General features: G+C 45.0%; 2 protein-coding genes across 2 annotated transcripts; one reads left to right on the top strand and one right to left on the bottom strand.

Annotated features, from left to right (window-relative positions):
- Nucleotides 1–580: 580 nt before the first annotated feature.
- cmpk (cytidylate kinase) lies at nt 581–8,282 on the bottom strand. The gene is made up of 6 exons (XM_079750679.1): nt 8,034–8,282; nt 6,846–6,992; nt 6,027–6,179; nt 5,256–5,332; nt 3,222–3,318; nt 581–1,421 (listed from the first exon to the last, which is right to left on the bottom strand). Exons 1-6 carry the CDS (start codon nt 8,175–8,177, stop codon nt 1,380–1,382), a joined length of 660 nt encoding a protein of 219 aa, XP_079606805.1. The 5' UTR covers nt 8,178–8,282; the 3' UTR covers nt 581–1,379.
- A 1,234-nt stretch (nt 8,283–9,516) lies between these two features.
- On the top strand, nt 9,517–11,496 carry fam78ba (family with sequence similarity 78 member Ba; the record flags this gene model as incomplete). Its single annotated transcript, XM_079750673.1, has 3 exons — nt 9,517–9,854; nt 10,118–10,397; nt 11,254–11,496. The coding sequence occupies 3 exons, from the start codon at nt 9,517–9,519 to the stop codon at nt 11,494–11,496; spliced, it is 861 nt and encodes a 286-aa protein (XP_079606799.1).
- Between the last annotated feature and the right edge of the window lie 1,371 nt (nt 11,497–12,867).

Here is a 12,867-nt window from a genome sequence, read left to right on the forward strand (position 1 = left end):
AAAAACATGACCTAATCGATATTTGAGAGTGGCAGGAATCCTTCCAACTTGGCTGGAGCTTAGTTTTAAGGGTGCTGACATGTTTGGCTACTTTCCCACTCTTAAACTTCAAGATAATTACCATTTGATTAATTAGTGATTAAACAATCCACAAAGAGCACGCGTCTGAACAAAGAGAGCACTGTTGGTTCAAGGGGCAAGGGGAATTAAGGGCAGGGCCCGACTGTTAAATATGAGTCACTCAGTAGGAGTCCGACATTCCTCCAAGGAGTTTAAACGTTCCTTGGTTGAACTTCATATCTAGTGCGCCCTTTGAGTTTTAGTATGTCGCCCTCTGCTGGCTCAGCAGCAAGAAGAGATCAATGATTTAGAACTTCCAAGCGCCGATTTAGTTTCAGTTAAATAGATTGTTTTGAAATTCTATTGCACGTTAAAATAGCGCATCTACTTGCCATATTTCATGTCAGAGGCAAAATACATTTATTTCCCAACAACTTCTACCGATATATCTACAACACACTCATCATACTCCAAATATGATTTACATGAATCATTAGAGTCTTGAATAACAAGCCATTCATAAGTTTTTCATTGTTTTATTTGCCCTCAGATCATGTGGAAGCAAAGCCATCCTTTTTTTCCCATGGCCATCATAGATTTTAGTTACACTGCAACAAACAGGTAAATGTCACCTTTTAATCAAAAGAAAAGGTCTGACTAGCCATGGCACAAAAAGACAGCAGGAATCGAGTTGGAGTTCTGTATGGTTCAGTCTCATGATATACTTCTGTTTGTACATAACGCACAATCCTACTGTTCCCAAAAATAAATCCCTTCCTTTGAACACCAGGACCAATCACCCTAAAGCGACTCTCCCGTGCTCCGTTTCCTTCTCTCAGACCACCCAGACGGTTGTTTTACATGTTAATTAGATCAACGATGAACGCCATTGGCGGCTAAAGAGAAAAAAAGAGAGCTGGAGGCCTGCCCCGTGTGTCATCATCATTAGAAAATAACCTGTTTGGTCTGAAGGCTTGATACTTGTCCCTCCTCCACGGCACGCCGTCTACATGGAAATATTATAAACCTATATCACCAGACTATACCAGACCCCTTAGCACAAGGATTATAAATGCCTCAGAGACCCAACTAGTGTTTCCTATGCAAAGGCCTTTATCTATCGATCAGTTGATCTATTGACACACATGCACATACATAACCTTTCACACAGCGCACACTCGTAAACGAGCATTACAGCATCTTCAAAAAGACAGAAGGACTGAAAAAGCAAGTGCTACAAATGGACAGTGTAATCGCAATGAATAAAAATACAAATCTAAGGTTAACCGGAGAGCACAGATGTTGGCATTTGCTGGCGCTCAACCCTCCTTGTCTAAGATAGCCTTCACGTCAGCAAACACCTGAGGAAAACACAAAGATAAAGAGAATAAATAGGACTTAAAGGTCAATCGGATAGTTTCCCCCACCGATTCAATCCATTTGCCCAGCAACAAGGCACACAAAAAAAATAGTTATATATATACATACAGTATCTCACAAAAGTGAGTACACCCCTCACATTTTTGTAAATATTTTTATTAAATCTATTAATGGGACAACACTGAAGAAATGACACTTTGATACAATGTAAATAAGTCAGTGTACAGCTTGTATAACAGTGTAAATGTACTGTCTCCTCAAAATAACTCAACACAGCCATTAATGTCTAAACTGCTGGCACCAAAAGTGAGAACAACCCTAAGTGAAAATGTCCAAATTGGGCCCAAAGTGTCAATATTTTGCGTGGCCTAACCCTCTTGGGCGTGGAGTTCTCCAGAGTTTCACAGGTTACCACTGGAATCCTCTTCCACTCGTCCTTGACGACGTCACGGAGCTGATGGATGTTAGAGACCTTGCGCTCCTCCACCTTCCGTTTTAGGATGCCCAACAGATGCTCAATAAGGTTTAGGTCTGGAGACATGCTCGGCCAGTCCATCACCTTTACCCTTAGTTTCTTTAGCAAGGCAGTGGTTGTCTTGGAGGAGTGTTTGGGGTCGTTATCATGCTGGAATACCCAGGCCCAGTTTCCGAAGAGAGGGGATCATGCTCTGCTTTATTATTTCACAGTACATGTTGGCATTCATGGTTCCCTCAATGAACTGTAGCTCCCTAGTGCTGTAGCTAACCCTAGCACTCATGCAGCCCCAGACCATGACACTCCCACCAAAATGCTTGACTGTAGGCAAGAAACACTTGCCGTTGTACTCCTCACCTGGTTGCCGCCACACACGCTTGACACCATCTGAACTAAATAAGTTGACGGTCTCATCAGTCCAAATAAAAAGGTCTCATCAGTCCACAGGACATGGCTCCAGTAATACATGTCCTTCGTCTGCTTGTCTTCAGCAAACTGTCTGCGGGCTTTCTTGTGCATCATTTGTAAAAGAGGCTTCTTTCTGGGACGACAGCCATGCAAACCAATTTGATGCAGTGTGCGCAAATGGCCTGAGCACTGACAGGCTGACCCCCCACCCCTTTAACCTCTGCAGTAATGCTGGTAGCACTCCTACGTCTATTTTCCAAAGACCTCTAGATATGACGATCAGCACGTGCACTCAACTTCTTTAGTCGACCATGGCGAGGCCTGTTCTGAGTTGAACCTGTCCCATTGAACTGTTGTATGGTCTTGGCCGCCGTGCTGCAGGTTTCAGGGTGTCTGCAATCTTCTTATAAACTAGGCCATCTTTATGTAGAGCAAGAATTCTTTTTTTTAAGATTCTCAGAGAGTTCTTTGCCATGAGGTGCCATGATGAACTTCCAAAGACAAGTGAGAGAGCGATAACACCAAATTTAACACACCTTTCACACCTGAGACCATGTAACACTAACGAGGCACGTGACACTTGGGAGGGGAAATGGTTAACTGGGCCCAAATTTGGACATTTTCACTGAGGGGTTTACTCACTTTTGGTGCCAGCAATTTAGACATTAATGGCTGTGTTGAGTTATTTTGAGGGGACAGTTCGTTTACACTGTTCAATCTATCAAATATATTAAACAATAATGTGATTGATTATATATATATATATATATATATATATATATATATATATATATATATATAGTTAGGCCCGCCCCCTGATGGGCAGGCCGCCCCCTGGTGGGGAGCTCTTCTCTATGCCCGTTCCCTTGGTTACCATGCGTTGCGACGGCTCACTCACCTCATCCACCTTGTGGGAGGCGTCAACGGTGCGCACCTTGCCCTGCTTCTCGTACTGATCGATGATTGGCCGTGTGGACTGCAGGTAGGTCTGGATCCTGAAGCAGGTGGATGAAACACGTGGAGGCAGTTAAATCAATTCATATGCTACACAAAGGTTGATCCAGACATTGAGCATCTATATGCTGATATTCGTCTTTTTTCATGACGTCATCAACTGTGGTCGTTTTATTGCATCTAAAAATGTTAAAGCTAATTCTTCTTTATGAAAGGGCTTATAATATTAGCTTGGACAGGCTACTGATGCTTGAGGCCCATCTGCTATAGCCAGTGTTGGGCAAGTTACTTTAAATTAGTAACTTAGTTACAGTTACTAGTTACTTCTTTCAAAAGTAACTCAGTTACTTTAAGTTACTCGTTACTTTCAAAGTAACTAGTTACTAGGGAAAGTCACTTCTTTTTTTCTAAATTATCTTATTGTGTTGATGTGGCAAAGGACCTCCCTAACTGGATAGCTAGGGAGGCTGCCAGTCCTCTGGCTTGCTTACACGTAAGTCCTATCCCACAAGCGCAATGCGCCACATAGTGACCTGAACGTGCCATAGCAGTGTAGTAGTGGGAGTGCAAATAAATGAAATATTTCCATTGTTTCCAACTGTTTCCAACCCTCTACAAATGCACACACATTATTTTGGGGTTGATGTGGCATAGTGTTCGACAAAACAACTGTAAAATTTGATCATTGTACCCAGTATCACTACGATGAAGCAGTGGATCAACAAAACACAACATACAGTATGTTTTGAAACTTTTGATAGGCATTTTTATCGTAGCCATTGAAACAGGTACAAAGTATAGTTTTGGCAGTGCAAAAATTAAACTGTGCCTCAGACCATTTAGCAACTGTAGGAATCAATAATGCAAAACTGATACAATAGATGTTTTCAATGTAAACACAGTGAGGTTTATCCGTTCTTTGTAAGTTAACCTTAACTCAAAACAGCTAAACTCCACCAACTGGAGACCTCATCATCAATAATGATGGGCAAACTTAAAAGTATTTTCAGCCTCACAAAGAGAAACTAAATAAATAAAAAGTACTTTCAGCCTCACAAACATAGTTAATGTTTAACAAAAATAATATTTCCTCCACTCTGGCCGTTTAGATAAACAAAACAACTGATGAAATCAATAATGGTGGATAAATTGCTTTAGTAGTCTATGTTAGTATGTCTATGTCTATATCAGTCTTTGTCCATACATCTCCATCATTTGTTTAGCTGTGTCTGGGTTATAGACTGTGCAACAGGCTTTGTAAAATCAAGCTTTTGTTGTTTGGCTGGAGTGGCTTCTCCTTCAGCATCGGCGGAGCTGACGTTAGCAGCAGCATCACCTGTGTTACCTTCAGTGTCTTTTTCAACTAGCTTGGTAGATGCCTGTTGTTTCTGAAGATGTTTCATCAGATTAGAATTGCTAGTTTTTGATGTGGCTTGAGTTTTCGAACCTCCACAAAGATGACAGGTCACCAAAATATTCCTTATGTCTTTTACTGTCAGAAAGGAAAAATAATGTGCATATTTCCATGAGAAAAATACAACGCCTGGACCGTCGTCGACTGCCGCCATTGTTTTAATTCATTTACTTGTGCGTCGCTGCGTCACGTGACTCACGTCCGCTTCACGTCCACCACGGAAACTGTAGTCCTAGGTTATGCACGTGAAGTAACGAGTAACGAGCCTGTTTAAATCGCAGTAACGATAACGTGTTACTGATTTTGACAAAGTAATTAGTTACAGTGCTTGTTACCGCAAAAGTAACGTAGTTACTGTAACGTGTTACTTAATAACGCGTTAGTCCCAACACTGGCTATAGCAATGATGCCTTGTATAAAGACACATATAGGAGCAGGATAGGGACAGGATTAGGATGTATGACTCCCACTCCACCTCCAAGGTACCTGGTTTGGTCCCCAATACCGATAGTGTACCTGTAGATAACATGATGCTCACCGCTTTAGGAGAATCAATGAAGGTACCTTTTTTGCAGGCTCTCTCTGTTGTCGTCGGTACGTCCGCTGTGCTGGCCTCGCTCCAGACAGCGGTCGATACAAACCTGTGGGAATAACCCAGTATTTACCAGACGTGCCTTATTATACAACAACGACGACAACGTTTCTCAACCTGTGTTATGCTGGTTGGTACATGGGATTTTATTCCTGATATAGACAAATGTAAAAAAATAAAACAAAATATAATAGAGATGATTGTAAATATATTATGGTGGTTTTTCTATCAAGAGGGGGTCACTTGGTGCGTTCCATGATAGGTTTTTCACTGTAATGTCTTCCATTGATGTTTGGTTTATTTGTGTTTCCTCAACAAACATGACGGGAGAATAAGCAGCGTTGCTGACTGTTTCTTCCTCCTCCGACTCCGGCCTTCTTGCAGTAATAATTGTGTATAAAGGGGTGCTGGCACTCTTTGCTCAGCCAATGCATGTGTATCTATCTAAACATCTCAGGCTATTTGCATGAGGTGGAATATGGGGTAGAGGAATCTATAGTTTCTTGACCATGAATCTGTAGACCTAAAGTCAAGGGCTGGGAACCACTGTTACAAACACACAGTGGTAAACGTGTCGCGCTACATCACAAGGCCATCATGCTCTTGGGATTGTAGTTTGTTAAAGGGTTCGATTGTCAAATTAACCAATTAACACGGGTCCTTCTTGTGACTGGGCGTCTACGCAGTAGGAAAACCCCACAGACCAGATATTGTACAATGCGGTGAGGGCCGGGTGTCGGTACCTCGTTGCTACAGTCGAAGAACAGCACGAACTTGACGTCTGCCTTGTCGTCCATGTCGCGGCTCCAGCCCTGCAGGTTGTCCTCGTTGCGCGGGAAGCCGTCGATGAGGAAGCGGAACTTCTTCTCATCTGCCCTCATGGTCTCCTCCATGGCCTGAGGGTCCACACAGAGGCAGGGTCAGCATTGAGACGTTCAGGGGATGACTGAAGTTGCATTAAATAAGGATTGCTTGTGTTTTAAATAGCTTTCTTATTTGTCCCATTTTTGTATTGTATTATTTACATGTGTTGAGATGTTGTTCTGATGTTTGACCTACTGTTTATATCTATTGTACATTTGCATTTCTGTTTTTATTTTTATGTTGTAATCAGGGCGTCCCTCCTGCTCTCAATGGCCTTCCCTGAATAAAGGATAAATATTTTCTTATTTTTTATTTTGTTGAGCATCACAACAAAAAGAAAAAAGTCCAAAAAATACCAATACAAATATGCAATTTAAATAAATCACACATCATTGTCTATGCATTTAGTTATGTCTAAATTAAAGATATAAAATAAGAAACAAAATCAGAAGAAAAAGATAATAATCTTTTAATGAAGAAAAAACAAACATTTAATGAAGGAATCTTCTTAGAAAAGAGTGGCACTCTGATGGAATATTCCAGAAGTCGACCAGAAAAAAAAACCCCAAACTGTGATTTTAATTAACAGAACAACCCATCTGACTGGATGCTTTAGAAGGACATAACTGTGGTGGCTTTTTTAAATCTAGCGGCTGGAGCCACATTAAACTGTCCTCTCCACGGCGGGACGCACAGACCTTCCTCAGCAGGTTGATGGTGATCTCCACAGGGACGATCTGGCCCTCCTTGATGTGGCGGTCGATGAGCTGACCGAACTCAGAGCCCTCCCGCGCCCGCTCGCTCCTCAGCAGGTCCCCGGCAGACAGATGGGTGTAGCTGTAGTTCTGGGAGGGAGAGACCGGAGCAGAGAGGCGGGGGGGGGGGGGGGGGGAGAGAGAGAGAGAGATTGACAGATTCTAAATGCCTGGGCATCCAAGTAACGGCCAACTTTGAGCTTGGTGCGTGGACCTAAACTGACTAGATAGCTCATAAAGAGTTGTGACATGTCTATCAAATCAAACAGAAGACAGCATACACACATTGTAAATATGAAAAGGTATACATATGAACATGATTTATTTGGCTACAATTGCCACGGACATTTATACAATATTAACTGTGTTCCACTTGAACACATATTTGTCTATTTAGCTTATTTCATTAGGTAATCAAAATGGCAATTATTTTTGTCATGTGTAACCCTTGTTTCATATGAATGAAACCTTCCCATGGGGGAAATTATTGTGATACATATTTATAACTGCAAAAATCGATTAACATGGTCAACATTGAATGGCCAATAATCACACAGTTAAGGGCAGTATGTGGTGTGGCCATTTTGTGAAACACATTTCACACTTGATTCAAGGATTCGGAGGGCTGAAACTCTTGGAAGAGGGATATCTTGACTTTAGTTTGTTTTAATGGAGGTTCATGAAGCAGCCTGTGCACTCAGACACTGGACACTATCTGTTAGACATTTCTTCCTCCTCCCCTAAAGTCTACTTAGGTCGATAGTAAAATTGAAAAATTCCAATAGTTTATACTGAGCCTGTTTTGGGAAGAGAGGATGGTTTCCTTTTGAAGATAAGGTGAACAAAATGTCCTTCTATAAGGACTGGTCCATACCAGGAACAGTGTTGCTAGATTGGACCATATTTCCCACTGGCACTGGCTGTAGCCAGTGTTTTCAGGACCAGGAGCAGCAATAAAGACTGAGGCTAACTAGCCGGCTAACAGAGGACAACCGGAAGTGCGTTATTTGACAGTAAATTAAACCAATTGAACATTCGAACTTCAACTTTTTCATCCGACAATAGTAACATGAATCTAACTGAGCCATCTGTCTCGCCCGAGTTCACATGTACCCGGGCTATAGGTCCTACCTCCGTGATTTTGGTGCACTGGGTGCCTTTCCCGGCGCCGGGGCCGCCCAAAACGAACACAACCTGGGGCTTCATCATCACCGCAACCCGGGACAAAATGTTGGGAACCTGCTGGTATAGAGCGAATACAGAGCGGAGCACCATAAACCAGTCAGCGAAGCCCCGGAGAGATAAAATACAGACAAGACAAACGAAGGAGAGACTCCTGAGCGCAGACTGAATGAACGGTGAATGCGTGTCAGTGCAGGGATGACGTCACGCGAGCGAAGCGCATACTGCACTTCCGTGATTGACGTGGGCAACCAATTAGAACCAGTGTTGCCAGATTGGGTCAGATTTCACAACCTTAACTGCAGGATGCCAGCGCCTGGTTGCCAGCGCTCTGCAGCCAGGGTTGGCAGATTGGGCGGGAAATCTGGCCAAATCTGGCAACACTGATTATAACTGCAGATGGGCGTGCCACGCGTTACGATGACACGCCCACTTGCACATTATTATTTTTTTTCGTGATGCAGAGGTCGGTTGACGCCCCTCCCTCGCGTTGCCCTGTTTCCTCAGCATCAGCACCAAGTCGACACTGAACCGCCCGGTTAACGGACCAGGGAAGTATGCTTCAAGACTTGGGTCATTAGAAGCGACGATTTTGACAAGGTGAAAAACAGGATATTGATTTGTTAGCACCTCCTCGCGGCGTTCTCGTGCGCTGGATAAAAGGTTTGGATATTTTCCGTACGAGCCCTCGGTGCATCCATCCACGACGCACCATTCATGCACACCTTATGTTTCAAGAATGGACGTGTGCTGCACGGAAGACGTTAGATTCAAACCTATCCGTTGCCCGGTGTGTCCACATTATTTGCCGAGATTGCATTGATTGCTGCCAAAACACCGGATCAACCGGGATGGAGCGCGCGAGCACCTCGTGGCCGTCCTGCAGCGGTTTCTCTCTTTGAGGGCATCGGGCGAATGTAGGCTAATAAACAAAAGGCATCTCGCCCTTCGTTGACGCACCTGCTGCCCCCGTCGTCTCCTGACATGACAACACGGAGCCCACAACACAGCACGAGGATCGAGGGGCACCGACGCGCGGCGGCCGGACGAAGGGATTCGAGGCGGTGTAAAGGGGTTCGTCAGGGGTCCTGCAGAACCGCCCGGGGGAGGCCGGATCGCAGTTTCTGGGGACAAGCACCAAGGGCAGTGCGGCACTCGGCACACCGAAAGGGGGAAGGAGGCTGCGGAGCTCAGTGCTACCTTCCCCCCGCTCTCCAAGCCGCTTCACTTATACATTGAATTAAACATAGATATATACAAAGCTGTATATTGCTTACTTTTATACCAAAACAACCCCCCCCCCCCAATTCTTTATTTCCAGGTCGAAATGTCTTGGTATTTAACGTGACCCAGCACCATTCGAACATGAGGAGATACTCGGGAGTTTGAACCTGCTCTTTTCCGAGGCAAGGGTGGAACCGGAGACGAACCAATGAGCGGACTGGCTCGTGGTCCTGGGCACCTTTCTTACCTGGTTCTGCTAAGTACTTTGCTGCTCGCGAGCACGATGGGATGCCTCCAGAGCATCGCATGCAAGCCGCGCATCCGGCGGGAGAACATCGTTGTGTACGAAGTCTCCGCCTCCATCGACCAGTGTGCCACCGTCATCGAGGAGAACTCTCCCATCGTGCTCCGCTACAAGACGCCGTACTTCCGGGCCTCCGCGGGGATCGTCATGCCCCCGGTGCCCCGCAACGAGACCTGGGTGGTGGGCTGGATCCAGGCCTGCACCCAGATGGAGTTCTACAACACCTACGGGGACATTGGCATGTGAGTGTGTGAGAGAGAGATGTGTGTATGGGGGGGGGGGGGGGGGGGGGGTAGGTGAAAGTTGTGTGTGTGTGTGTGTGTGTGTGTGTGTGTGTGTGTGTGTGCGCGTGTGTGTTGTGTGTGCGCATTTTGAGTTACACCTGTGTTTCTGAAAAGTTCCATATGCTCTGCTGCCCATCCACACACACACACACACAAACACACACGCCCACACATGCAAACACACACACACACACACACACACACACACACACACACCCCAGGTCCAGCTGGGAGCTCCCTGAGCTGCGTGAGGGCCGGGTGAAGGCCATCAGCGACTCGGACGGCGGCAGCTACCCGTGGTACGGCAACACCACGGAGACGGTGACGCTGACCGGCCCCACCTCCAAGGCCTCGCGCCTCACCGTCTGCATGAACGACAACTTCTACCCCAGCGTCACCTGGGCCGTACCCATCAGCAACAGCAACACGCCCATGCTGACCCACATCACCCGCGACCAGAGCTTCATCACCTGGCTGGTCGCCATGAACTCCGTCACCAAGGTACGGACACACGAGAACCACAGTTAAACCAGGGGTCGGCAACCATCACTCTCAAAAGAGCCTTCCCTGGTCTCTCTCCGACCAAATGAATCCATCTGGAGCCACAAGACCTGTTCGACCCTTAAAATGAAGATAACACAGCATCTAACGTTTTGTGTGTAGTTATACTACATATAAAATAACCAATAGCCTATAGTTGGTTGCATTTATAAAATGTGGGGGTGTAGGATATGACGTTTATTTTGGTTGACCTAATACTAAAAACAATTTATTTAGCTATTTAAGTGTCACAGGACCACCTTGATCTTTAAAATAAGAGGTGATCCCTTTGAGATAAAAAGATATAGATAAAATTTATTATTTAAAAATAAATTCCAAGCAACATGGAGCCACTGTAGAATGGTGGAGGAGCCACATTCAGCTCCAGAGACGCGGGTTGCTGACCCCTGGGTTAGGCGCACTCTGTGGGGAAACTTGCTGCATGTTAAATTATTCTGTTTTGTTTTTCTTGTCTGTGCTTTACATGCATTTGTGCTGTGTTTTTGTTGTTGTTTTTTGGTTAGAATCCTCTGTTTCTGTCTCTGGCTCTCTGACCACTTCAGAGTCACTATTTGCCACACTGTTTGATGGATAATGAATAAAGTTTTCAGGATCTGAAACAGAGTTGGACGCCCTCTATAGAGAAGGTGTTTGTCTCCTTATGGATCCACTCATTAAGAAGTTCAAACCACTGAGTGTAACACTGCTGAAGCTGAAATGGCTTTAGGAAAAGAAACCTCTTTAGTACAAAGATAAACCTGCTAGCCTCCAGGCCTTGGATTGTAAAGGGACCTCTCAACGTCCGCTTAACCTGCAGGAGAGGATCGTGTTGCAGACGGTTCGCTGGCGCATGCGGGTGGACATCGCGGTGGACCCCGATCGGCCCCTGGGTTCACGGGCCTCCCTGGTTGGGCGGGCCCACCACGAGCAGCCCCACATCCTCAACTACCAGGAGCCCATCCCCCCCAACGCGCTGGGCAGGCCCAACGCCAACGACGCCCAGGTGCTCATGTGGCGGCCTCGGCGAGGGCCCCCCCTCGTGGTCATCCCGCCAAAATAAAAGCGCACTAAAGAGAGAGAGAGCGAGACAGTGGACGGACCGAGGGTACCCGGCTCAAAAACGCCAGCGGCTCACCTTTTGGTTTTTTGTTTGTGTTTATTGGCGCATTATGACAAAAAGAGCAGGGAAGTAGTTAATCTTGGCCCACTCAGGAGGGCCAAGAGTAGCAGCAGGCATGTGTCCAGCCAGTCCTTCAACATTGTATTAAGCTCTGTTTGGCTTCTGGCCACTTCTGGTATATTCCAGCGGACGGTCTGCCCTTGGGCCAGGAGGAACCAACTTTCTGCTCCAGTGTGTGTGCCACAAAGGAAACTGCATCCAGCATCTTATTGTATTTAATCGCATGAGTGAGAAAGAGGAAGAGAAGTTAAACGGTGTTGTAGCGGCGTGGAAATAGCGTTTCTTCTCATTATTTTCTTTATTTTTACAACTTGATACCTGCTGATGGTGCTTTGGATGGAGGTGAATTTGCATTTGACTTGGACATCCAGCAATGGGATGAAACTCATCTCCGTGGTGTAAGAACCACCACAGCCCCAAAACCGCCATCAGTTGATCAATTACTCACAAATCCCAGCCTGGAAGGTCAGAAAACAGTTTTCATGGGAAAAGTACTCCCATCTACAGTATTCAAGTAGTTATTCATTGATATCTCATTTATAAGCAAAGTTCTTATTTTGCTGCGGGTAATTTCAAAAGTTATATTCCATTGAGTACCACTTTTCATGGACACATTCAGAACTACTATAAATCATGGGAATCATCACCTGTCTATCAAATAATTAGAAACTGGAAGTAAGGTGCGCATCAATTAAAGGCTTTTAGATTTATTGTTACTGTTAAAGGTTAAGTAAGTTTACTGAATTCCTTCACCATTGATATTTCATAAGAGTTAGATTCTGTGTACCTCCTGGCTCCGGTGTAAGGATATCTGTAGGAGTTACAGGTCGTGGAAGGGTGTGCTGCTACCACATTGAATAAAAGATTAAGTTATGTATGTGATTGTTTCAAAGTTCTTCATGATTCAAGTACCAAGTACATGATTTGGATGGTTGCCACCAAACATCCACAAGCTAGCAATAAACGGATGATGTGTTGGTTAATGACAGCATCAGTGCTGGATGGAAGGTTCTTGAATTGAATCTGGATTACAGCCAGAGGAGGGGGGGGAGGGGGGGGGGGCTAGCTCAATGTAAAGATACTTGCGTAATGCTATATGGGGATGGTGGGGGGGTTACATTTTGGTTTCTTTTTACAAGCAGTACACTTACTTTGACCAATAATACATTTTACTTTTAATGTGTAAGACAACATTTGCAGATAGAAACTGTCCATAAGAGACCTCAATTCACAGTCATTGATCATGTGTGA

Source organism: Pollachius pollachius (genome assembly GCF_949987615.1).
Source record: "Pollachius pollachius genome assembly, chromosome: 14".
Taxonomy (NCBI): Eukaryota; Metazoa; Chordata; class Actinopteri; order Gadiformes; family Gadidae; genus Pollachius; species Pollachius pollachius.